A 24,536-nucleotide genomic window follows, 5' to 3' on the forward strand; every position below is an offset into this window, starting at 1 on the left:
TCACCTCACGGCACCCTCCCCAACACTCCCAGGATTCGTATTCGGTGGAGACGACCCCCCCTCCCGCTCCCGCTTCCGCTCCTGCTCCACCACCTTCCCCAGAAACCCCGCCATCGCCTTGGCCTGAAACATGCCCGTATCCTTGTACGCCGTCTCGAGCATGCCGAGCGCCCACGCGCGGTAGCGGGCCGGCACGCCCGGCGCACAGCCGGCGATCTTCACCTCGAACATCAGCGTCGGCACGCCCGCGAGCCCGATCACGGCGCCGCGCTTCGTCTTGTCGAAGCAATCCCAGTGTGTCGGCTGCAGCGTGGGGTGCCGGTAGTGCGTCGGGACCGAGACCAAGATGTCGCGCGCCAGGCGTCGGATCCAGCTGAGAGAGCGTGTTTGCTGTTCGGGGGAGATCAGGGGCGCGCTGCTGGTGGGGAAGCGGGCTACGCTCTCGAGGAGGAGTTGGTTGACGAGGATGTGGGCCCAGCGGTAGTGATTCCAGACTCGCGCGATGTATGTGTTGTCGTAGACGTGGTAGCAGCCGTCGAGGACGGCCTCGGAAGGGAAAAAACCGTCGTCGTCGGAACGCTCTTCGATAACTGCCCATATACCCTCTTGTCGCCCCTCCCATGCCTCGAGGTCCCGGTTGATCTCTAGTGCTTCGCGAATTAGTGTGGCTGTTTTGGGGCGCCCGTCGATGTGTGGTTGGCTGCGGACGAGGGCTGACAGCTGGACGAATCGTGCAATGACTTTGATGAGTTCGGCTGACGGCCGGTCACGTTCTGATACCGTGCTGTCGATGGTCGCGATCCAGCTGAAGAAGGTGCTGGGAAGAGCCCCCTCGCAATGGCGGTCGATGTGGGTGGGGATCACAACGTTCGGTTCTTGCGAAGAGTGCTGGAAGGAACCCTGCCTTGACGAGACCATCGAGAAGCACAGCTGTAGGAGCCCTCGAGGACCATCTGCCGGCGACTGTGGCAGGGGTAGAGAGTTATTCAAGATGGCGGCACCGCCCATGACGTGTGTTCGCGCGGGACTCGAAGGCTCGTTTCCGCCACGTATGACCTGCCGGCAGTGAGTTAGCTTGCTGCTGTCTTTGTCACAGCCCAGCATGTCCCCGAGCCCTCGCCCCTGACAGCTGAAGCTTACCTCATACATGGCCATCATCACCACGGTTCGCATTACAAGGTCCAGCTCGAGACTTTTTGGATCTCGGACGGAAGAAGACACATTGCGCAGGGCGAGACCGTAATGATACCTCGACAACGTGCTCAGCTCCTTGTCGCCAGTGAGATTTGACAGGCCGGCCAGTCCCACGGCGGCTATGATGTCGCGTGTTGCTCGTGAATGAAACCATTTTACCCCTTGGAGCTCGTGACCTGCCCTCGGCTCGTCCGGAAGCCCGATTACGTAGTGCTCAAGATAGAATTGGATGCCTTTCTCGACGGGGGTAGCGTATATCTCCTTTACCAAACGCTTCCCTGCGCTTGTCTTTCGACTGTTGGTAGTGACCGTAGTGGATGGTGGCGGAACGGCGGCTTCTGGAGCTGATGATCGGCTTCTTGCTGAGGAGGGTGACATGGACGTTGGTGAAGAGCCGGACGAATCTCCCAGTTCTGATATCTCGGATACTCCTCCCCACTGAGCATGGGCTTTTTTCATGACCTTGTTGCTTTCATCCCGGAACATCAACGAAAGCTGGTCTCGATACCCTGGGCATTGTTTGCGGACTCGTACACATTGTGTGCATTGCGGTTGGACTTTGTCGCACTAATTCGGGTCAGCATGAGACGTCTCTCGAGGCCCTTGTCCTTGAGGGTTGCCGAAGACCGAATAAACGGGTTGGCAAGGCGGCAGGTTTCTGATTTTGTGAAACACGACCAGACCAGCAGCTTGCAGGTTTTTGTCCAATATCTCCCCAACAATCAAAAGAGAGAAACAACGGCTCGGCACGAAATCTTACCTTGATGCGTCTTGTCCGACAACTCTGGCAACCCTGGGATGCCTTGCCACAATATACCATGGCTGATATCACTCACACGTGTGGACGAGGGAAGGCCCAGAACGGGTATCCAGTTCGCCAGACCAAACGTGGGATCCAACTCACACGGAGAGGTCGGATGCTACTCAGGTAATAGCGGGAAATCGGAGACCTGGCCGGGCAGGTCACGCAGGGGGCCCAGGATGTCGGCGACCTAGAGATGGCAGTAAATGAGCGGCAGCCCACTCCTGCATGCCGTGCGTGGGTTTGGGGTCTCGGATTCGCTTCGGTAGGGCACAAAGCATACTAGTCACGTAGAAACGTATCCCAGCATCGCTCAGTTAATAGCCACTAATAGACTCTCTCCAGAACCGGATGGAGACGGAAGCCTAGCCTGGCTTCCGCGGTGGATGGGGTTGCAGTCAACTACCTTAAGTAGTGTGGCTCCTCTGCAGTGGCGGGGGCAGCTCCGGTCCTTTGTTTCTGTTCCTCACCAATGGCGCTGCCGCTTTGGCGAGAGTTCGCCGACTAGCGCGGAGGGAGGATGCCGGCAAACGGTGTCCGGCTCTAGACGCAAGGCGCAAGGCGAATCCCCCAGCTGGAAACGGGCTGACGGGGTGTTGGAAAAAGAACGAGAGCGGGCAGAGGGTCCAGGATCGGCACCGGCCGAGAAGGCAATGAAGTGATGAGCAAGGAGAACCTTGCAGAAGCTCCAGAAATAAAAATCTCAACAAGATCGCCAACCCGAAACACCCATAATTATCGCAACGGGGAAACTAATGATTGACGCTAGACGCCGTTAGAGCTGCTTCTCCATGGCCCGATTTTCGGTAAGAGATGTTGAGAGACGTTCGTGTCCTGGTCTAGGTGCATGCAAATGCGACCCTGGCCTGTAACAGAAGCTCGTTAGCTCCCGTTTCCCCTGATGCTAGGCCTGACTGGTGGTGGGGTTTTTAGTTAGGTCGCTGGAAGGCCTCGGCGTCGAAGGGCACCGCAGACGGTAACTGCCGGACATCTACGCTTCCATAGGTACTGAGGTGTGTCGGGAACCATCTCCCACTTTCTCTTGAACGAGAATCCACAGAATCAAAATCCCCCTCAACGACAACTTAACCATCCCAGGGCTAGGTGCAATGGAAAGACAAGCAGCATAATCAAGACAGTTGCTGGGTTTTGGTGCTGGTTTCCCTGCGGCCAATGACTGAGATTTCTGGGCCAAGACAGGAAGGAGGAGAAAAGCCACTAGCTCGCAATCCCAGTTACGACACGGACCACCGCCATCAGTCCTTGCCTGCCGGTGGTTATAGCCCTTTGGCCAAGCAGACCCGGCAGGCAACCGGGCTGGGAGGGGAAATGAGAAGACGTTTTGCCTCGTCCCCGGCAAATTCGAACTGCCTCGGCCGGGCAACTTCTTGGTTTCGCAGATCCACATAAACTACCTACGAATAAGTGTCAAGACATTTCCAATTTAGTTAGCTAAAAACTCACCGGCTCGGCGTCACTAGATGCAACGTTTGGCCTTCAGCTCGGCATTAAACCCAGCCCACTTTCTCCTGGCGTTTAGTTTGGACTGGACTGTTGACCACTGGCCTGAGGATGCAACAGTTTGCTAACTGTCTTTCAAAGCATGCCGTCGCTAAGCGTCACCTACCAATCCGCACTGGAGTTATCCTCATAATTACAAGGACCTAAGAGAATCTTCCCCTTGGGTGGCTTGGTATCTTTTCTCCCCGTACCGAGCCAATATTGCGCTTCAACTTGCTGAAGGTGCTGTTCGTTTCACTACTGCGGAAACAGGCCGCCGTCTAGGTTCTAACCTCTCAGGTAGGGAGCAGTAGTTAACTACCTAGGTAGTTCCCGACCAGCGCGGGTAAAATAACTAAGAGGCTGCCATCGCAATACAACATTTATGCAGAGAGGTGGATGGAAGAAGCGAATTGCAGGAATCATGTCTGGGAACAGGGGACGGGTCAATCGGCTTCTATGCCCTTTCTAACGGATGTTGAATCACTTGGTAGGTTCCCGGCGGTAAAAAGCGCGATCAACAAAGTCGATGTTGACAACATACGAATTAGATTCGACAGCCGCCGGAGATGTGTAGGAGATGCGAGCGGGCCGGCACGTGCCCGGGCCCGGACCCGGACCCGGATCTGGGTAGGCTATCCCGAGACGGTGAGTCCAGCTGATAGGACGCAGAGGTACATACCTACTGCGCAAGCTCGACCACAGCTCGGGTGGTTGCGGCTCTTTCTTCGCTGCACATTGGCACCCTCCGACCAAAAAAGCCGAACTCGAAAGGGGAAACAAGATATTAAAAAAAGAGAAAGAAGTAAAGGAAACCAAAAAGAAAGAGGGAAAGAAAACCACGTAGAAGAAACTAAAGAAGAGAAACCGAGTCGAACAACAAGACTCTGAGTCTCCGAATGACTTTTTTCCGTTCCTTTAGTTGAACGTTTTGTCGGTACCTACCTACACTTGGAGTTCGGTTTTTTTCGCCCATGGGAGGTTTGGGCACCCTTAGTCGCCTCGCCTCGGATGTATTGCCTAAGTTGCAAAACCATCGTGTATTAGTCATGTGGCGAGCTGGGTAGGTAGTAAAAAAAAAAATAAAAAAAAAAAAGGCCAATGATGAACCCATTGCCTCCCTATTAACCGTATTGCTGTTGTTCGCTCTCTTACCTAAGGTATGGTGTGAGGGGTCAAACGCGCAGTGAAGCAAGTGGGGGGGCTGCACAGTGTGTAGTGGCAAACCGCGTGCGTGAGGTTCCAGATTGCCAAGCCATGGAACCTGTTCTGTGCTCTACTATTCTTGTGGGCCGGGCCCGAACTCGCCCAAACCAATTTTCTGAAGCACCACCACAGCTTTGCGATTTTAGAAGTTGCGCAACAAGCTGCAAACGAGCGTCTCCTTCCTCCATCTCCCACTCCGCTGGAGCAGTTTTTTTTTTCCTCTTCCCCGCATTCCATTTCGCAGACGGATTTCCCTCTGTACTCTTCGCCACCCCATCTCTTTTCCCCTCTCGCCCTTGCCCGATATCGAGTTGAAGGTGCGCGCGAGATTAGGTAACTGGAACCTGACGTATCTGGCTGGTGCTTTCTGAACCGAGCATCGACCTCGACTCTCTGGAACTGTACGGCCCTCAATGACCCAGAAAACCTTTTCTTTGAACTTGTGCTGACCTAGCTTCTTTTGCTAGCCATATCGTTCCCCCTCCTCCGATTGCTGAAGACCTTTGCGCCTGTCGACGCACCCCTCACACACACACGCCGAATTTTGGCATTCGCTTTGAACAGCTATTTCACCCTATCCTAGGAACATATAGCAATCATGGCGACCAACGGTAATGTTAATCACGACCAGTATGCTGCTCCGGTCCAAACAACAGAGGCCCCGGCCAGCACCGGCACCGAGGGCGCTACCAACAACCTTCCCAAGGTCGAGGTCGGCTGGTACTTCGTGGAACAATACTACACCACGATGAGCAAGTCGCCTGAGAGACTGCATGTGAGTTGAATGCCTCGTCAATTCTGGCATGGAATCGAATTGACCGTCTCCGCAGCTGTACTACGGCAAGAAGGCCCAGTTCGTTTGCGGTCGCGAGGCACAGGTCGTCGATGTTTCGTTCGGCAGACAGGTAAGTGCCGACTGCAGGGTCGTCAAATGATGGGAGCTCATGTTGACCCGTTTCAAACAGCCCATCCAGGACCGTATCAAGAGCATGGGTTTCCAGGATTGCAAGGTCCGGATCTCCAACGTTGACACCCAGGGCTCCGAGGAGAATATTCTCATCACTGTCATCGGCGAGCTGGCCAACAAGGAAGCGGAACCTAAGAAGTTTGTGCAGACATTCGTTCTTGCCCAACAACCGTCCGGCTACTTCGTCCTCAACGACATGCTGCGGTTCCTGAACGATGATGTGGAGGAAGAGACCGAGGCGGCCGCTGAGGAGTCCTCGGCCCGTGTCGAGATGCCCGCCGCCCCTGAGGCCGAGGCCAAGGCCGAGCCTCTCGCTGCAGAGGAGGAAGCCGCTCAAGAGGAAGAAGCTCCCTTGGAACCCGAGGTCGTTGACGAGAAGTTGGAGATCGCTGCTGAGGAGGCCCCTGCGGTTACAGCCCCTTCTGCCCCCGAGCCTGCCGCCGAGGTGGAGCCGGCTGCTGCCGTGGAGGAGGAGGTGCAGCCCCAAGCCGACGTTGAGAAGGCGGTCGAGGAGATTGCCGAGGAGGATGTTGAGAAGCCGGAGGAACCCAAGGACCCCGCCCCTACGCCCGCCGCTGCCCCAGCTCCGGCCCGTACTCCAGTCCCCGCCCCCGCTCCGGCTCAGCCAGAGAAGCCCAAGGAGCCCCCCAAGCCCATGTCCTGGGCCAGCCGGGTGGCTGCTGGAGCCTCGCGGCCCGTCGTTCCTATTCCTAAGGCCGCCACGCCTCCCGCTCCGGCTCAGGTGCGCGCTCCAGTCCCTGCTGCCCCCCAACAAGCCGCAACGGCCGCTCCGGCCGCTCCGGCCGCTCAGCCGCAGGAAGCCCCTGCACCCGCCGCCCCCAAGGATCAAGGTAGCGAGTGGCAAACCGCGGAGACCAAGCGCCAGAGCCGTGTCCAGCCTGTCGCTGCCGCGCCGCCCGAGAAAGAGGGCGCCATGGCGTACATCAAGTACGTCACTGATAAGGTCAAGGAGGAGGATTTGAGGGCTACTCTGACCACCTTTGGCGAGCTGGCCTATTTCGACATTAACCGCCAAAAGGTACGAGTCTGGAACCCATGCACACCATGAGCGACGCTTGACTGACTTTTTTTTCTTTTCTCCAGAACTGCGCTTTTGTCGAGTTCAAGACCCAGGCCGGCTACAACGCCGCTCTCGCCGCCAATCCCCACACCGTGAACGGCGAGAACATCATGGTTGAGCAGCGCCGCCCCAAGGCCAACGCTTACGGCGGTGCTAACTACAACGCTGGTCGGGGTGGTCCTGGTCGCGGTGGCCGCGGTGGGTTCGAGCCTTCCCGGTCTGGCAGCCAGGGTGGTGGCCGCGGTGGTTTTACCGGTCAGTCCCGGGGCCGCGGCGGCGGCCCGCGCGGGCGGGGGGTTTCCCAGGCCGGTGCTGCTTAGTTGGCAACCACCGCCTAACGCCTGAATTTGTCGCTGCCTTGCGCGCGGGAGCCAAAGCCGGCCTCCGCAGCGAGTGACTATTCACCTGGACATTTCGTTATATCGTATCGACATCACGGCGGGTTTTTATGAGTTGGGTGGCGAGGGCATTTATCGGTGCGTCATGGAGTAACGGGGTATTATGGATGAGGTTAGGACAGGAAAACCGGCCAAAAGAATCACTTATGGATGTCTCTTTTCGATGCAAAGGTTGTGCTTTCTATGACATAAGGGACGTGCGTTGCGTGTTGGCGTTGCTGGATCCGATGGGCTCTTCTTATCTTTGCTCTTTTTGCCGCCTCGTTGTTTGCTCCCCTGCTTTTGCCGCCTTCGACGCCTTTGGGGGCAATAACCCGTTGGTTGTGCTGGGGGTCGGGAAGCAATGGCACAGCGGTACTGGGTGGCCTGTACAACGAAGATTGAGAAGGTCTGATGTGCTGGGCTAGCTACTTGACCATGGGGTGAAGGATTCATTCTGCCTCAACCTTTCAGCCAGGCTGTCCCGCCCCTACGACATGGATAGGCGGGCGATACGATCAAGAGGCTCTGGACAGACAGACATACATACATTAGTAGGTAGTATGGGCAGATCAACGTAGCTTGCCAGGCTTGGACGTGAGGTATAATGATAGCTGTGGCACGTGTTCTGACTTATCTGTGGGTGTGTGTAATGGTGGTGTGAACGGACCCGAGATATCCTCGATGTTGTGGTATTACTTGTCATAGCTGAGTAGCTCTGGTCGGTCGGTACATACCTAAGGTACTGGTGGTGGACAGCCATGGGACCAAGCCACAACTTGCTTGGGACAGACTGATATCAGAGTGGCCTCCTTGCTTAGACTGACTGACTGGTTATGAGCGCTTGATCGGTGTCACCGTCAGGGGAGGAAACCGCCAAACTCCAAAGGATAGTTCCTCAAAAGGTTCGAGTAGTAAGGACTCGAGAGCAAGGCAGCCGTATCAAGTTAGTGCATGGGTAGTTTCTGTTGTGGCGTTTGAAGTGTTCGCTTTTCTCATGTCATGGGTGGTATTTATAAGTAGAATATGGTGGGCAGCAAGGGGTCAAAACATGCCCCCGTCACGCCGCATTTACAGGGCACTGACACTGCTTCAAAGCGGGAGAAGATGAGTCCTGAGGTATCAGAGGTAGGTTCTTATGTTCAACGGATTCCCTTTTAAGCCATTACCCGGGGAAGTTGGGCACATCCACTCCAAGTTGACTTATAACCCTTCCTTTGCAAGTTTACCAAACTATGGGTGTGGCTCTGTGTCTGATACAAGCGTGTTTGTAAAAGTGCGTCCTAAAAACCACAGCCAAATGATATCAAGGATGTGACAAGTAAACTCTTCTGAGCCGACACTTTCTGTTGTGCTGTCGACGTAATTTGATCGTCGTGACTTCAAATTAGCTTCGAGCGGAAACGGGTATCTACGAGGTACTATTTGGGATCTTGGAAATATGAACGACTTCGGCAGGCGAGATAACCCTCTGGAATCGTTCCAAGAGTGGTCACCCTGGAACGTTGGTTGGTAGATTCTCTTGGGGGTTCGGGGAATTGGATGGCTGTGATAGGGAAGCGCCGTTATGACGGCGATCATGAACGGCGGTCCTGTCTCACAATATCTCGGATTTCATGATATGTTCCGAGACGATCGAGCGCTCCTCATGTTCACGGGGGCAAGATCACCTTGATAAGGACCGGAAGGCGGGGTCGTCTTTCAACTGGGGGATTATGTTGCCGTCGATCGCAGACAGGTCGCTCAAGGCGCCCCAGGTCTGCCCTGGGGATCGACAACTCCATCGCTTGCCGAGTCGAGACCAGGCAATGCTGGCCCGCTCCCCACGGAATCTGCCACGACCCGGTTCAACCGGTGAACGGTCAGGGGAATCACGTCACTGGATCGCCTAGGTGATCGTCCACCAGCGTCGAGGGATCGGCCCTCGAGTGCCGACAGGTATGTAGTTCCGAGGCATTGTCGACTGCCTCAGCAGCCGCACCGGGCATGGATCACTGAAACAAGGTTTTCGGAGACGGCAGACTCATCATTTCTTTCCCATTGGGAAGTCTCCCCCGTGCTGACGTCCGATAGCGCTTTCCACGTGGTCCGCAACTCCGCCCCTCGCCGGCTCCGGAGCGCTGGTGGAGGACAGAACCACGGGGCTCCATGGGGTTGACCATAGCCCTGTCTACCCCCGCGTCCGCCAGGCCGGTTCGGGAATGGGTAGTCGAAGAAACGTATGTCAAACACCGTCGGGATCGTCTGTGAGGCGGTCGGTGCAGAGTAAGCTCCAAGGATGCGGGTTATCAACTCGACCCGATGCCGAGTTCCGGGCACCAACGAGGCCGGCTGCTCGCGTCGGAAGGGAGCTTGGGAGACTTGTTGGAGCAGCAATGTTAGGCGCCAACTTCTTCTCGAGGCAACATTTCCCGCATCCAATCCATCACGCGGTAAAAACATCCGCAAAACAGCCGTAAAACAACCGCAAAAAACCACCGAGTACATCAAGGGCTGTGGCAGAGTGGCGACGGCCACGTACCTCCCGGATCTTCTCTCCACTTGCACCATGTATTTGAGAGAATGGCTCGAATGAGTTTTCGCTGCACACAGCTTCTCGCCTTCCTTGTCCGGAGACGATCAACTCCGGCCAGCCACTCGTGGAAGAAAACGGCAAGGGCAAATCGTTACCGCGCCCTTGCCGAAGATCATGTCGGGCCTGGCAGCGCTTGCTCCCACCTTCCCGAAAGGTCGACCGCACTCTAACTAACGGAAATCGATGGTCTGGACCCACCCGGACCCCACCAGACGGTTCAGCCTCGAGGGGAGATGGCGGCGCGGTTGCCGAGAAGTTCACAGATGGGAGAGGAAGGTGCGGTTTCATGAACAGCCTGGCTTGTTCCTGTTGGTCTGGCCTGCCCGTCGAAGAGCAATCACAGGGCGATGGCCAGACACCAAAGCAATGTGGCAGTCGGACTCTCCGTCCAACAACCGCCCACGCAGGGGGAGTCGGGACCGAACCAGAGAGGTTCTTTTCGTCAGCTCCTCCATCGCGGCTCCTACCTGCCAAGTTCAGCTGCTGCACGGAGTTTGGGGAAATGGACCCTGCTGCGGTGTGGCGACAGGAAGCGACGGAGAAGTGCTTGGTGTACCAGGTTCCGTTGCTTGGTTTGACTGCCTTCTAGAAACGACAGAGGGAGCACAAGCCGAAGCGCCAGTCCACGGCACAGGCTCCAGCTCGACCCGATGCAGCCAGCTGCACGAGGTGCCAGAATGTTTCGGGCAGAGATGGATTCGGGTGGCTCCCTTGGAAGAGAGAAGCGATGATCACGCTGCAGTGTGTTCTTGACTCTTGAAACATGTTCGGTCTGCGAAAAGAAACGCGAAAAGTGAATTCTTGTTCAAAACGGGGGTCCAACTTCATGAACCCTGCTGTCCGACTCCATGCGGACCCTCAACCACCTACCCGGAACAGCCTAGCCCAGATTTGTGTGAGGCAACGCCCACGCCCTTTGATTGGCGCTTGTCACGCCCGGCTCGCCCATCGACACGGCGGGGCCGAGTTGGGATGAAGTTGCGCAAGCACCTCCCTGACGTGGAGGCCGCATCGCTCTGGGAAGAAACAAAAGAGAACGAGACGTGGGTCCGACCGGGCCATCACGCCATGCTATTATTCGTAGATAATCTACTATATGCCAGACATGAGGCGGGAGCCGAGGAGAGCTATTCTCAGCGTCGCAGAGAGATGCAGAGCCAAATGAAATTTGATGGAATGCAATTGCTGGACCCCAACGGCTCCTGGAAACCCAGTCGGGTAAAAGAGAGCAACCCGGCACAGCATTTGGGCGAGCTGTCACACCTTGCACAGGAGAGGACATGGAAGCCCATGGCGAGAGCTCTGTCGTGTAATCCGGATCGGCCATTCGCTCGACAATCCCATGCAAGCGAGCGACACTGCTGCGAATCTAGATGGTGCAGGTGCTTTCGACTGCACTTCGTCCTGTTGTTGGCTGCCGGCCTACACTCGGCAGTACTGAAAACCCAATTCGCCTTCCTCAACGGCAGGTGCGGAACGGGAGATCGATATTGAGGATGATGAAGGTCGGGTCGGGTCAGGTCTCAGTTATTCGATTGAGAAGAGACAGGGCACTTGGCACGGATCCAGGGATCCGGGCGCCATCAAACCCACTGAAATGCTGACGGGCCGGGGTGGCTTTCAGCCCCTCAACCTGTCGCCAAGCAGTCACTGATCGATTCCCTAGGATAATTGGCACAGCTTCCGCATCCCGTCACTTCGCCCGTTCTCCATCGTCGTTTCCACTTCTGCCAATTTGGTAGTTTCAACTGGCACCTACCTTGCGGGCCACGTCAAAGTGACTGCCCATTCCGCTTTCCGTGTTCCGCTCTTGTTCACAACGTTAGCGCCAGTTCCGGTCGCATTCCGCTCGTTACTTTGTGCCCTCTTCACCTTTCCTTCCCTGAGGTGTCTTTTTGCAGTCAGTCATCCGATCTGGGCATCCCGACTTCTAACGACGCACCTCGAAGCCCCTGCGTTTACCACACTGCCGCATAAACACCATCGCGCTACTGCTGCTCACCCTAGACGGCATTACAGCCTCTTTTTTTGGATGTTGTTGGTGATTTTGGATGATAAGTTTCGCGGCCTTGGCAATCACCTCATCTGAACGATCGATATATCTCGGCATCTCGTGTAAGCCAGACTTTGTGCAGAAAAAAGAGAGGGCCCGTTAGAGCCAAGGAGTGCAGCGCCGAATCAGAAAACCGCACCCAAGGACCGTGAGCGTGGCATTCTCACATCGCCTCTCTAGTACCTCCGGGGGACTCCACTCGACGCTGTTCCGGAGCCGGGCATGTCATGCCGGAGAGGACCGGACCAGCAACCGAGTGAGTCAGGGCTCACAAACACAACACCAACACCAACACCAACACACCCAAAGGGAGGAGGGGAGGGGGAGGGGGAGACGGAACGGGCTTGGTCCCCATTTTCGACAAAGCCGCCGCCGCCGCCGTAGTGCGCAAGGCCGTAGCACCCCCCATCCACCACCACGTCGAGAGGAGGCACCCGTCCCCGTCCCATGGCGCGAAGACCCAGCGATGCCTTCTCCCAGCACAGCGTCGGCAGCGACGCGCCGTCCGGGCGCCCGCGCCGCATGTCGATGGAGGAGGACATGTTCTACCGCGAGCTCATGACATCGCGGCCCGCCAAGCCACCCAGCTACGACTCGGCCGTGAAGGCCGTCGTCGCCGCGCAGAGGAGGGCCCAAGCAGCTTCCGGACAAGGCGCTGCCAGGCACATCGCCGAGGACGTGCTGCCGCAGTATTCGTGCGCTGTGCATATGGAGGGGGTGTTTATGCGCAAGATGGAGATCGAGGAGACGACTAAGCGGGCCGAATACCGCGACTGGAGGATGGTTTACGTCGAGCTGCGGGGCACTGCGCTCAACGTCTATTCCGTCAAGAAGGAGCGTGGGTGGTGGTCGTCGTCGAAGCATGACGGGCCCGACATTTCGCCTGACAACCCGCCGTGGGTGAAGAAGTCGACGTTGGAGAAGAGCTACAGCTTGCTTCACGCGGATGCGGGGATGGCCGCCGACTACAGAAAGTGCGTACACTCGGAATGGGGGGCCATCTTGAGGGACCAAAAGCTGACCAAACTAGGCGACGATACGTCATCCGCATGAGAGTAGAAACAGATCAGTTCCTCCTGTCGTGCGTCGAACTCGGCACATTTGTCTCATGGTTGGACGGGATATTCGCCGCCATCAACGTGTCACCACCAATCGACGAGCGCGACTTTCCCCGAGACTTCAGCGTACCACGGATCCAACGGATACGATGGCTGCGCGGGCAACGGCCACAACCCGAAGACAGCATCGGCTTCCACCGGCTGACCGAGCAGCGGAGGCAGGACGGGAGTGACGAAGATGAAGACGGCGATGGAGGAGGTGGAGGTGACGAACCAGCAGACTTCGATTATGGAGGGGATGAAGACGGGACCGCCGGGTACGGCCCGCGGACCGACCACCCGATCGTGGGGCGACTATCGACGACATCGTATCCGAACGAGAGCATCGACCCCGAGACGGGCAAGTGGAAGCCGCAGCACGGCTGGAGCACGACGCACGACCTACTGTACGCGCGGTTGTGCTACAGCGTGCTGCTGTTCAAGAGCCCGCGCAAGAGCAACTATGTGATTGCGCGGGGCAAACGCTGGTACGTGGACTGGGGCACCGGGCGCATGGTCCGGGTGCTGCCGCCAGCGTACGGCGAGCTGGATGTCATGGGCCCGTGGCAGATCATCATGCCGGAGAACAGGCTGATTTAAGGGTGCGGTTGTGAGGCTACGTCGCCCGTGGCGGTTGTGCCACGGTCGTGCGCTACGAGCAACCCCCTGCGATATACCTTTGCTTTCTTTTTGTCATACCAGCGGCGTGGCGTTCTTGGGTACAGGCGGAGCATCTGGCGAGCTTTTTCTTTTGCATATCCTTAGGCATGGCACTCGGAAGTTGCGGACCGGTGGGCGGGTCGAGCATCATATACCACTTTTTCTTGCATGTAAGACGGAATCCCGGGGAGACTGGGGGGTTCTCGTGTGATGGACATACCAGTATATATCGGGAGCTTTTGGAAGCAACACAGCAATATACCAATTTGGTTTGATTTGTTTTGATCTCGTGGGTTTCATTTGGCTTTCTTATATGTGAACGCAACGCCCTCAGTGAACGCCTAGATATCCAGCATTAAACCCAGCCCGCAACGCCAACCCCATGTTTCCTTTCCCGCTTGGCCCTCTGACTGCGCACTCAACGCCATCCGGCATTTCATCCATCCTATCCCACCACTTTCAATCATCCCACATCCCCCCTCCTCTTCAACAACAAGCCCCTATTCACTTACCCCCTATTTATTTCCACCACCACCCCCACCACCAACACTAACCCCCCTCACATCCTTCTCCGCCGCCCGCGTCTCCGCCGCCAACTCGTCCGCCACCTCCCCCAGCAATGCGTTGGCGCCCTCCGTGTCGCGCACCGCCTTCTCCACGCCCGCCAGAAGCGCCTCCATCTCGGCCCGCTGCGCCCGGATCTCGTCCCACAGCCGCGCGTTGGCCGCCTGCGTGTTTTGTAGTTTGGCGTTGAGTTGGGATTGATGGGAGGCGAGGTGCGGGGTGAGGTGGGCGTGCAGGATCGTGGGGGCGGGGAGGGTGTGTGGTCTGGGAAGGGGGTTAGTTGGGGGGGTTGGGTGATGGGGGGGTTGTTGGGGGGGATGATGGGAGGGGGAATGATGGGGGGGGGAGGGGGGAAGAGGGGAGGAAGGGGGAGGTGGGGGGGGGGAGGTAAAGAGAAAGGGGAGTGGGTAAAGGGGGGAGAAAAGTAAACAAACATACGGGACTGGTGGTGAACTTGGGTCGTCGGATTCTATCCTCCGCCGGGCAGCGTCGCTGACTAGCTCTTCCAGCTCGTTCAGCCGTGCCACAACCTGCCGGTTGGCCATGATTGTCTCGAATTCTTTCTATAGTCCATGTTAGCTTATCTGTTGTCCTGAAATGCAATGCAAAATCAACACCTAAGACCCAATAGTCCCCCTCTAAATATAAACAACCCCCTTCCCCCCTTTCCCTTGACCGTCTCCCCCCCCTCTCCCAAACAACCCAACACAACCCCAACTAACAACAAAAGAACAAAACCCCCCTAAAAAAACACCTACATTCCACAACCCCCCCAACCGCTCCACCATCTGCCTCTGCACAAACTCCAGCGTCCCCGGCGCCTTGTCCGAAATGGTCGGGAAGCACGCCCCAAAATTCTCTTTGTTGATCTTGTCCAGCGTGTGTTTCGCCGTCGACGCAAACAGCGCCTGTAGTCGTGCCGCGCGCGGGCCGGGTGCTGGGGGGGGTGGTGGCGGTTGTTTCTTTTCTTGGGGTTCTTGGGGTTCTTGGGGTTGGTCTTGGGGTTGGGATTCGGGCTGGTTTGGGGGTGCGTTTTCGGTTGCTTCGGTGGTGGTGGTGGTGGCGGAGGGGTCGGTTGGAGCGGGTGGTGCTGGTGGTTGCTGGTGGTCGGGCATCTCGGTGTCTGGGTCCTGCGGTTGCGGTTGCGCCGGGGCGGGAGGGTCTTGTTCGGAGGCCATTTTCGGATACTGCTGTACCCACTGATGAGATGGCGTGGTAATTGACCCGATACAATAATTGCGCAGCTCTTGGCCGGATGTTGACCGTTCCCACCAGACCTCGTTGGAGTTAAAAATGCTTCGGCGGTTGTCGCGTCGCGCTTAGAATCCATTTGATGCGGCGCGTTAACCCTTGGCGGCGGGGTGCAGCGACAGGGGACCCAGCAAAACGCGGGGCAGCTCGCTTGTTGCTTGAGCTGCAGGGCGCACGGGCTCTATCAACCACCAAGCACCTGGCGACAGCCTCGGATCATCAGATGAAATGCCCATTCCTGCCCATTCATGCCGCCCGCCCTACCTACTGGGTACATGAACCAGTTTTGAAGTCCCTAATTTCACCGACCTCCCCAATGGCCTAGCGGTCTGGCGGAGGTAACCAGCCTAAAGAAGTCTAGAATCTGCTTCTGAGCTCCGCCGGTTTACCGGTCGAAAGGTCGCTTGTTCGAGACACGCTGATGTTCGTAAAAACTCTTTCAATGAGCTGCATTGTTTCGGTGTCAATCCTAGATTGCACGTGAAAGTAGCCCTCTTGCGATTGTGGTTTTTCCTAGCCGTCCACCGGCCTGGTTTACCAGGAAGCTGGCGCGGTGAGCTTTTTTGTCTTTTTTATTCAACATCCTGTTGATGTTGGTGATGTTGATGTTGAAGCACCTTTTGGCGGTTGGGTCCCAGACCGAACATCTTGGACCTCTCCCCCAATTAATAACTACAGTTTCCTCACAGAAGCAATTGAAGCCCAAACTCGAACTTCTTGAACCGCATTTTGGATCTTGAACCATATTCTGAGGCCCCCCACTAACAACCCCAAAACGGTTCTTTAACAAAGCAATCGAAGCCCGGACTCGAACATCTTCAAAATTCCATTTTTGATCCCCAACTAAAACGCAAGGAAATTCATCTACATATTTACATCGCGGGTATTAGAAAATATCATCTCAATCTCGACATGAAGCACGTTTATTCCCCCCAACCCACCCTTCATCACATCATACCACACATCTTCCCCCAGCCCATCTTCACCAACTATACACAAACAAAAGAAAACAATTCGCATCCACCTCATTCCCTCATCAAGACAATACACTGAATACCTCATCCCCCTACCTGAAAAAAACAACAACAACGCCATGCCAAATCACAACCACCTCCACCCACCCACACTCACTACCTTACGCAATCACGAATAATCCACACTAGTCGGCTGCCGACTTCCATCCCTGCGCTCCAACCTCCTCCTGCGCCTCCGATCCGCCGCGGCGCCCGCATCCGTCATCGGCACGCTCGTAAACGTAGCATGGCTCCCACCCGGGCTCATGAGCCCCGCAGGGCTATCCAGCGTGGACATGGTCGCGCCGGCAGCAGGCACGGCGCCCGACGGGCCCGCTCCACCACCACCACTACCGCTAGCGCCACCGGCAGCGGCGCCGGCCCCGCCGGAATAGTACGCCGAGTCCTTGCCGCCGGCGCGTCTCGCGAAGGCGGGGTTCGGGGGATCCAGCTCGTCGGCCGAGGTGCCGGTGGTGTTTCCTGCCTCGACGCGCTGCTCGGCGGCCGTCTCGGCGCGGCCGCGGCTGGTCGACTGCCGGCGGTCGCGGCGATAGCTCCTGCCGGCGCTGGCCGCGGTGGGGGTCTCGTTGCCGGATTGGCTGCTGACCGAGTCGGCGCGGCGGCGGGGGCGGCTGCTGCCGCCGGAGTGTCCGGCGGCTTCTCCCTCGGCGACGCGCCGGAAGGTGAATCGGTTGGGGTCGTTTTCGGCCACGCGCAGGCTTACGCTGACGGGACTCTGGTGGGGGCGCTCGCCCCGGCGGCGGCGCTCTTCTTCCTCGAGGGCCAGGGCGCTAGCGGAAGCGTTGGCGGCGGCGATGGCCGGGTCGGCTTCGCGCCGTCGTCGGCTACTGCGGCTGCGGACGGGGGCGGTGGCGCCGTAGGCTTCGCTGCCGTCCGAGTCGCGGTGGAAGATCCCATGCGGGTCTGCCGGGATTGGTGGCATCGACACTGGGTCGGCTGCGTCGTATCGCGGAGGAGGCCCGGGCATGGTGCCTGCAACCGGAATGGCCGCTGGGGGTGGCCCTCCGGCAAAGGCTCCCGGCGCAGGAGGGGCCCCAGGGGCGGGGACTGAGCCTGGTGGAGGTGGCCGCATACCCGGCGGCGCTGGGTCATATGGTGTACTGCCGCGCGGCTCAATCGATGATTCCTCCGAGAACACTGAAGTTCCGGTCATGGTCCCAGTCATGGTCCCGGTCATGGTCTCGGTGGCGGTGATTCCAGACGGTGGAGGCCTGTGTGGTCGCCGTCTCGATCCCTGCCTGGTCGGGGTCGGATACCCGTCGCCCATGTACTTCGAGTTCCGGCGCCCTGCTCTTCTATCCTCCTCCTCCTCCCTCCGCCTGTCTTCTTCGTCCCTCAACCGCTCCTCTTCTCTCCTATCCCGCTTGTCCTTGCCCATTTTAGCCAGGAATCCCAGCCCCATCCCGGCAAGGAGCCCCTTTCCGACACCACCAGTACTATTCTTTCGCGCCGGCTCGGAGGCTCTCCTGGAGGGGCTAACATAAGACGAGTAATCTGAGCCATCGATAGTGCTGTCAAACCGGGATGTAGCCGCGTGCGAACGCTGCGGGGTCATAGGTCTCGTCGGTCTACCGCCGCCCGCCGGTGGTCGAGGGGGCGGGAGAATGGATGATTCTGCGTCGCGGCGGCTCGGATATCTTCGGGTGTCCTCCGTCAAGTCCGTAAACTCGCTTTCGGTGAACTCGCTCCTTGGCGGCGGGTGTCTGCGTACACGGCTAGGCGTGTCGGTTGCGACAGCCGAATATTCATCGTCGTGGCGCCTGTCTCCGCGGTTCATCATCTTGGCGACGAGCGCCCCCGCGCCCAGTCCGGCACCGACTCCAAAAATCTTATTCATGAAGCCGCCTCCGCCGCCTCCGCTTGGTACGCCGCTCACACGCCGTTGGTCCGGATGTTTTTCGTCGTAGTAGCTATCCGATTCTCGTCGTGAGGAAATGACAGTCGCGCGGTGCGGCCGGCCCACTGGGCTGGGGCTGCGACTCAAGGCCCGTTCGGTGTCCTTGTTCTTCTTGCGGCCCTGGAGCAGTGCCAACGCTCCCGCGCCGGCGGCGAGCGGACCGAGCCACTTCATCATGCCGCCGGACTTCTCGGTAACTCGACTACTTTCATCCCCAGCCCCAACATGACTGCTATGAGCACGACCTCTGTTGTAATCACGACGGCCGTAGTCGCGGTAGTCTAGGATGAAATAAAGCACCAGCAGGAAGCCCATCCAGACGGCGTAAAGGATGAACAGGTGCTTGGGCGACCCGTATAGCGTTAGACCCAGGGGCACCTGCACAATGCCCATCAGCGTGATGGCTCGGCCAGACCAGCGGTGGATGTGTAGCCGGAACGAGCGGCCAGTGATCTTGCTAACGAGGCGGCCGCCAAAGGCCTGGAGCAGGATGAGGACGTAGATAGCGACGCCAATGCCATGGTGGGGGTTCGTCAGGTTGCGCGGTGGGCCGACGGCAATAAACCCAAGGACGAAAACAACGGTGGTGAGGCCGACGGCGAGGATTTGCAAGTATGCGTGGTAGCGGACGGCGCTCCCCGGCTGGCGGGTGTAGAACCTGGCTAGCAAGACGGCTATGGGGACGATGAAGAGGAACGTTATCGCAGCAAGGACGCCGTGGCCAAGAATCAGCGAGTGGTACTCCGTCAGTGTCGCAAAGCGGTTCCCCATTCCTATGTGGCCCAGGTATTAGTGGTGCTGGCTTAGGATGTCTCGGTAGGGCCCGGCCCACATACCATTGTAGCGCATAGTGTCAAAATTCAGCCCTACAAGGTTGGGTAGCAGGAATGTGTTCTTGGTGAAGTCCCATGTTCCATCGCCCACCGTCAGGGTGTCGGAAGAATAGGAACTCGACCCCGGCGGGGAAAGGTTGTCTGCCGGCGCCATTGCGGCGATGCGCGGCGATGGAGCCCAGCGCGGGCAGGTTGGGGAGTGGTGTGAAGCAGAGTATTCCGCAGTCGGGAGGCCGAGCTGTCAAAAGATTGTGTAGTTTGGAGTTGTGGAATGCTGGGCTTTTTTATCTAGACCCTCGACGACCAACCCCCGGCAATAAATCCCGTCAATTTGGCGGTGGAAGAAGGAATGGCGGGGCAATCGGGCTGTCAGGCGTGTAAGTGATTGGACGCAATTGTGCTTCTGTCTTGCACATGGATAATTAGTGCTCGTGGGGAAATAGTTTCTAGGTTGTCTTAGAAAGAGAGGACGGCCGTGGTGCGGATTTGCATCGTCATCTTGCCCATGGCAGAAACAGCCTCCAAAAAAGTGAGAACCTCGGTGGTGCTCTTGGACCCTTCGATGCGTTGGCCCTGCCGTCAGCTGGGGATGCCAAGGCCAACAACTGGTTGCCGGGGAACCATGAAAGCCAGCCAAGCTCGGGCCTCCACCATTTCACCATCCATCTGCGGGAATCAAATGTGGGTCCGTCTGAAGCTTGAGTGGCTTGGGTGGCTTGTTTTCAGACCAAGTTTTCGTGGGTCAAAGGCACCAATGAGCGATCGAAACGAGATACGGAGGCAGTCTTCTTGGCATTCTTCCGCAGCGCTGCCCTTCACACAGTCTCATGCTGTTAACGTAGAACCCGATTGGGAAATAGCTCAGTGGTCTTCTCAAGTTTTGTAGAGCTGTTCCTGGTCAGTCGACACAACCGAGCAGATTGCGAAGGGCCTTGAGCCTAGAATTTCCACGGGTCTAAAAATGGCCGGTTGCATCGTATACCTAACCGAGCTCCGGTTCCGTGTTCGTGACCGACCATGAGCCTCAACCCTCGCAGTGATGATGTCGAAGCTGAAGTGATCCATGCACCCGGCGAGAAATTATCTAGTGGTGTTCTGCAGGGCTTACAGAACGTTGGAGATGATAGGATGATGCGATTCAAAGAATCAGCCTCACGCTGTGGTTTCGAGAGTATTTAGTCCCACTCGCCTTTCGTCCCATCTCTCACCTAGTTGTCATCCCATTTCTTGTTATCCATCCCATGATTACCTAGGTGGTTACTCATCAAAGTAACTTCACAACACCACAACACCACAATAACCAACCATGTCCTCATCACACTCATCCCCCACCTCCCCCTTCGCCCCAACCTCCACATCCACCCTCCCCTCCAGCAGCTACGCAACCGTCTCCCTCCACAAATCCGACACCATCCGCTTCCTCAACTTCCCCGCCTCCCTTGCCACCGTCCTCGAGCCCGTCATCGTCGCCGCCTGGCCGCCGGGCCTCGACTCGTCGTCGCCCCCTGCGGGGGGCCTGTCGTTCGAGTACAAGTGCAAGGACCGGCCCTTCGGCTACTTCGGCACCCAGCAGCACGTCGGCGGCATCCGCCTCATGCGCGACGTGCTCGCCGTGCTCTACCGCCACGGCTGGGAGCTGGTCACGTCCGTGCTGTGCAGCAAGCGGTATACCTCCAAGGACACGCTATTTTTCCGGAGCCGCTCGCGGGCTGGAGGGGTGGCGGGTACGGTGCCCGCGGTGGAGTGGCTCGTTCTAGCCCCCATGCGGACGGACAAGCTGCGCCTGGTGTACGACGCGGACGGGGAGGATAGCCAGCATGACCATGACCATCTCGGGTTGTTGGTCGCGGGGGTGAAGAAGACGCTGCAGGAGATGGGGTGTTTTGCGAAGGGGGATTGGAGTCACGATTCGTTTGAGTTTGAGCTCAAGGGCAAGCCGTGGCGGTCGAGGGGGGAGGCGGCGGGCAACGCGGTGCGCATTATGATGATGCGGCTGCTGGAGTTGATAGAGGGGCATGGGTGGAGGCTGTACGGGACTTTTGTGCAGCGGACGGGGCAAGATGAGGATAGGATCTTGGATACGTGGTATTTTGTCCGGGAGAAGGGGAATAAGGGACCGGCCGTCGAAATGGAGGCATCGGTCAGTTCGTGATTGCTGTGGAGGGCGCACTAGTCATTCCAGATACACTCGTCTGCGACGACTTCCTGACTGGAGGATAATCAGCTTTCTTACAACTTTCAACAACAAGAATGTCCATATTCGGATATGCAAGTTATGCACCTGGCCTTCTAAGCTGTGCTCTCCCCTGGTTGATCTAAAGTTGTGTGGAGGGCAAGGACCAGTAGTGGTCGCTGCGATCCCGAAGCAAGGAAGGATCTGAGACAGGCATCAGGGCAGTTGCCTTGTCTACTAGGCACCTACCTCAGTAGGATTATACAGAAAGAGCCTTCTCCTGCACATCCCTTCCGTGGAGTTTTGTGGGCAGTGTAATCTGGCACCTCGCACCTTCCCGATGGCTCAACAAACCATGTCTCCCTAACCCCTTTGCAAATGCGTTGTTGCCCCTTCCCAGGTCTGAGGTCTCCCCAGGCCACCTTCTCTGATGTGAACCTGCCCCTTCCAATACCCATACCACATTGCATCAGGCCACAATCTATCTGGAAGGAGTTCTATGCTCAGAGACGAGCATTTAATCTCTTCTCTGATCCCATTCTTGGACCTCTTCCTTTTCCATTCCAACAATCTTCATCCACGCCACAACATCAATCCCATTTTTGGTCATCTGAGCATCTCATCATTGTTTCCTTTACTTAATTTGCTCTTACCAGCTTTTCCATTCTCAGATTGCCAACCGATACCATGAAGTCGGCACTCTCGGCCGGCCTCGTCGCCGCCCTCCTCTGTCCCCCAATTGTCATCGCAGGCTCGACATGTCCAAAGACAGCACGCGGGTCACACCGTGTTACCTGCTTCAGCGAGATTGACCACACCGAAGTCCACGAGGCGGACCACGGCCACCACGGGCACGGCCATCACGGCCACCACAAGAAGAAGCTCGAGACCACACGTACGATCAGCCTCTACAGCTGGTCATTTTTCTGGAACTGGGTTGCCAAGGATGACTGCCCCAAGACCACGGCGCACTTGTCAACACTCCTTCCTCTCCTCGCCAACACCCACCACGGGATCAAGTGTAAAGTTGAGGTCGATTGGGCCCCTGAACATGGCGAGTCGCACGACTCAGCCTCCGGCGGCTCCCACAATGACGCCATCGAACAGCCCCATGGTGCCTCTGGGAATCAGTCACATTGGGAGTACGCTGGCCACGGCCAGATCGACTGGCTGTCTTTACCCGCCAAGATGGAGTGGCCTTTACACGCGAGCTTCGACCGTCCCGACCAGTTCACTGGGTCGGGAGAGCTGGGCGCCAAGTACGAGGTGTCTGGCCATGGTGACGTGAACAAGCTTGAAGTGAGTTCGGTCATCCTTTACCTTGCTCGATCTCCCACTAACTATGCATCTCCAGATCCACAGTGGCCATGGCAACGACTTTGCTCACTCATGGGCCCGCGACGAACACTTTGGATTCGGTGGGCATGGCGGGCATGGCGGGCACGGCGGGCATGACGAGCACGGTGGGCATGACGAGCACGGTGGGCACGACGAGCACCAGGACGAGGGACACAACAACGAGATGGGCAAGTTTGGTGGGATGGGCAAGATTGGCAAGCGCGCCCACCACCACAAGAACAAGGAAGTGCCCCGCCCCTCGGTGAGCAAAGACCATCGCAAGTTTGGCGGACACTACAACACCAAGACTCTGCACTCCTGTTGGGTCTTTGAGAAGTACCACGTCAGCTCGCGCCAGGTCATCCCCCAGAAGAAGAAGCACCATGGGCACCACCACAAGGGACACAAAGGACACGATGCCGAGATCGAGGTGATCCCCGTGATTCCTTTCCACCAGCCCACTTGGTCGATCTGCGAGCCGCAAATCCCCCTTCCGGTCCCTTGTGAGGAGAAGCAGGATGATTGCAAGGGTGAATCTTGTGACCTAAAACAGGACAACAAACAGGACAACTGCAAGGCCGGTTCTTGTGGCTTAGACAGCTGCCATCATGACTCATGCAACGAGCAGGAGAAGGTTGCCGAGGACTGCAACACCAAGTCCTGCGGCGACAAGAAGGAGGACAACAACTGCCACGACGGGGTCTGCACTCTCAAACAGGCACGTCCCAGCAAATGCCACGAAAGTTCTTGCAGCCATGTTGCCAACCGCCAGAACAATGAGACTTGCAAGCGGCGGTCTTGCCCCGAGGATCACAGTGGTGATGAGTCCGGCGATGGCTCTGGCTTGGACCATGACTCTGGCTCGGACCATGACGCTGACTCGGAGCATGACGCTGGCTCGGACCATGACGCTGGCTCGGACCATGACTCTGGCGCGGACCATGAGTCGGGCTCGGACGACGGGTCAGACAACAATTGCGAGGATGATTGCAGTGAAAACAACGACTTGGACGATGGCTCTGACTGCGAAAATAGCTGCGGTGAGGACGGCGCCGACTCGGACAGCAAATCCGACTGAGAGAACAGGAGTTGTGGTGACAAGAGGGAGCATTGATGGCGCTGTTTGACTATGAGCATGTACAGAGTTTGGAATGCTTAGGTTATTGTTATTATGGGTAAGGGGCAGGCGTTCATCGGATAGGGGTCTAGGATTAGGAATCAGACACTTTGCTCATAATCATCGGGTGCTTTGCATTGACATGGACAATTAACCATACTGTGGGTGTTTTTCGTGACGAGCACCCTTCGATTCCCGGCTTCTTTGTCGGTGTTTCTCGTTGAAGTTGGCTCTGTTGTTGCGCAACGGGGTCGGTAAACTCGGCCGGGCTTAGGCTTGTGGCATGGTAACACGCCAGGATCAGGGGGTAAGGGGTAGGGGTGTGACGGGTTGAGTCGAGTTGGCGCACAAAGTTGGTGTTTGCGGGGGTGTATGTACTCTCAGGCATCAAGTGTGGTGTGGGATGACGGGAAGGAGAACTTGTGTAACCGGTCTGTCGGAGGGGACGTGCCTGCGGCTGATCACGCTGGTTGTCTCGTGCTTGAGTTTGGGTTTGGGTCTGGTGGTTGAGTTCGAGGTCGGTGATGCAATGAGGCTAGCTTGAGCCATGTTGGTTAGTTGATTAATCTTCTGTGTTACCTACCTGGATCCTGTAGCTGTTGTGTGTTGGCGGGGGTTGGAGGGTTGGACAACATCGTTTTTTTGACGGGCTCCTTGCATCGGCCCCTCGGTTCTTGTCGAGTGCCTCGGCGTCTGGTGTGTGTGTGTGTGTGTGTGTGTGTGTGTGTGTGTGTGTGTGTGTGTGTGTCGTAGTGATGATGCAGGAGTCGGGCTCGGGGCTTTTGATGCGTCCCTGTCGTCACCGTCGTCACCGGGG

At 57.3% G+C, this 24,536-nt stretch overlaps 9 protein-coding genes across 9 annotated transcripts; 4 read left to right on the forward strand and 5 right to left on the reverse strand.

The window, feature by feature from the left end:
* Positions 1–1,572, reverse strand: F5144DRAFT_601032 (uncharacterized protein; the record flags this gene model as incomplete). Its single annotated transcript, XM_066791120.1, has 2 exons — positions 1–1,056; positions 1,141–1,572. 2 exons carry the CDS (start codon positions 1,570–1,572, stop codon positions 1–3), a joined length of 1,488 nt encoding a protein of 495 aa, XP_066644562.1.
* Positions 1,573–4,186: 2,614 nt separating this feature from the next.
* On the reverse strand, positions 4,187–4,626 carry F5144DRAFT_566919 (uncharacterized protein). Its single transcript, XM_066788572.1, has one exon. The coding sequence runs from the start codon at positions 4,608–4,610 to the stop codon at positions 4,350–4,352; it is 261 nt and encodes an 86-aa protein (XP_066644563.1). The 5' UTR covers positions 4,611–4,626; the 3' UTR covers positions 4,187–4,349.
* A 544-nt stretch (positions 4,627–5,170) lies between these two features.
* Positions 5,171–7,181, forward strand: F5144DRAFT_173556 (uncharacterized protein). The gene is made up of 4 exons (XM_066782641.1): positions 5,171–5,477; positions 5,533–5,607; positions 5,668–6,708; positions 6,774–7,181. Exons 1-4 carry the CDS (start codon positions 5,301–5,303, stop codon positions 7,068–7,070), a joined length of 1,590 nt encoding a protein of 529 aa, XP_066644564.1. The 5' UTR covers positions 5,171–5,300; the 3' UTR covers positions 7,071–7,181.
* A 1,721-nt stretch (positions 7,182–8,902) lies between these two features.
* Positions 8,903–9,781, reverse strand: F5144DRAFT_173594 (uncharacterized protein). The gene has a single exon (XM_066782642.1). It carries the CDS (start codon positions 9,675–9,677, stop codon positions 9,096–9,098), a length of 582 nt encoding a protein of 193 aa, XP_066644565.1. The 5' UTR covers positions 9,678–9,781; the 3' UTR covers positions 8,903–9,095.
* A 2,421-nt stretch (positions 9,782–12,202) lies between these two features.
* On the forward strand, positions 12,203–13,452 carry F5144DRAFT_591473 (uncharacterized protein; the record flags this gene model as incomplete). Its single annotated transcript, XM_066790281.1, has 2 exons — positions 12,203–12,729; positions 12,786–13,452. The coding sequence occupies 2 exons, from the start codon at positions 12,203–12,205 to the stop codon at positions 13,450–13,452; spliced, it is 1,194 nt and encodes a 397-aa protein (XP_066644566.1).
* A 311-nt stretch (positions 13,453–13,763) lies between these two features.
* Positions 13,764–15,380, reverse strand: F5144DRAFT_628340 (Nnf1-domain-containing protein). The gene is made up of 3 exons (XM_066792334.1): positions 14,835–15,380; positions 14,515–14,639; positions 13,764–14,340 (listed from the first exon to the last, which is right to left on the reverse strand). Exons 1-3 carry the CDS (start codon positions 15,252–15,254, stop codon positions 14,028–14,030), a joined length of 858 nt encoding a protein of 285 aa, XP_066644567.1. The 5' UTR covers positions 15,255–15,380; the 3' UTR covers positions 13,764–14,027.
* An 891-nt stretch (positions 15,381–16,271) lies between these two features.
* On the reverse strand, positions 16,272–19,396 carry F5144DRAFT_173627 (uncharacterized protein). Its single transcript, XM_066782643.1, has 2 exons — positions 19,095–19,396; positions 16,272–19,031 (listed from the first exon to the last, which is right to left on the reverse strand). The coding sequence occupies exons 1-2, from the start codon at positions 19,243–19,245 to the stop codon at positions 16,471–16,473; spliced, it is 2,712 nt and encodes a 903-aa protein (XP_066644568.1). The 5' UTR covers positions 19,246–19,396; the 3' UTR covers positions 16,272–16,470.
* Positions 19,397–20,224: 828 nt separating this feature from the next.
* F5144DRAFT_173647 (uncharacterized protein) lies at positions 20,225–21,376 on the forward strand. The gene has a single exon (XM_066782644.1). It carries the CDS (start codon positions 20,398–20,400, stop codon positions 21,241–21,243), a length of 846 nt encoding a protein of 281 aa, XP_066644569.1. The 5' UTR covers positions 20,225–20,397; the 3' UTR covers positions 21,244–21,376.
* A 467-nt stretch (positions 21,377–21,843) lies between these two features.
* On the forward strand, positions 21,844–23,680 carry F5144DRAFT_645134 (uncharacterized protein; the record flags this gene model as incomplete). Its single annotated transcript, XM_066792871.1, has 2 exons — positions 21,844–22,563; positions 22,619–23,680. The coding sequence occupies exons 1-2, from the start codon at positions 21,952–21,954 to the stop codon at positions 23,678–23,680; spliced, it is 1,674 nt and encodes a 557-aa protein (XP_066644570.1). The 5' UTR covers positions 21,844–21,951.
* Positions 23,681–24,536: the final 856 nt, after the last annotated feature.

The sequence above is a fragment of the Chaetomium tenue genome (genome assembly GCF_020726465.1).
Source record: "Chaetomium tenue strain MPI-SDFR-AT-0079 chromosome Unknown F5144scaffold_3, whole genome shotgun sequence".
NCBI lineage: Eukaryota > Fungi > Ascomycota > Sordariomycetes > Sordariales > Chaetomiaceae > Chaetomium > Chaetomium tenue.

Bases quoted from the DNA above. Each gene is read 5' to 3' on its own strand.
- F5144DRAFT_628340 (XM_066792334.1), bottom strand. From the start codon at position 15,254: ATGGCCTCCGAACAAGACCCTCCCGCCCCGGCGCAACCGCAACCGCAG. The intron at 14,640-14,834 runs GTAGGTGTTTTT...CATGGACTATAG, and splicing joins GGTTGGGGGGGTTGTGGAAT to AAAGAATTCGAGACAATCAT. The intron at 14,341-14,514 runs GTATGTTTGTTT...CCCCCTTCCCAG, and splicing joins CCAAGTTCACCACCAGTCCC to ACCACACACCCTCCCCGCCC.
- F5144DRAFT_173627 (XM_066782643.1), bottom strand. From the start codon at position 19,245: ATGGCGCCGGCAGACAACCTTTCCCCGCCGGGGTCGAGTTCCTATTCT. The intron at 19,032-19,094 runs GTATGTGGGCCG...TGGGCCACATAG, and splicing joins TGACACTATGCGCTACAATG to GAATGGGGAACCGCTTTGCG.
- F5144DRAFT_173594 (XM_066782642.1), bottom strand. From the start codon at position 9,677: ATGGTGCAAGTGGAGAGAAGATCCGGGAGGTACGTGGCCGTCGCCACT.
- F5144DRAFT_566919 (XM_066788572.1), bottom strand. From the start codon at position 4,610: ATGGGTTCATCATTGGCCTTTTTTTTTTTTATTTTTTTTTTTACTACC.
- F5144DRAFT_173647 (XM_066782644.1), top strand. From the start codon at position 20,398: ATGTCCTCATCACACTCATCCCCCACCTCCCCCTTCGCCCCAACCTCC.
- F5144DRAFT_173556 (XM_066782641.1), top strand. From the start codon at position 5,301: ATGGCGACCAACGGTAATGTTAATCACGACCAGTATGCTGCTCCGGTC. The intron at 5,478-5,532 runs GTGAGTTGAATG...CCGTCTCCGCAG, and splicing joins AGTCGCCTGAGAGACTGCAT to CTGTACTACGGCAAGAAGGC. The intron at 5,608-5,667 runs GTAAGTGCCGAC...CGTTTCAAACAG, and splicing joins ATGTTTCGTTCGGCAGACAG to CCCATCCAGGACCGTATCAA.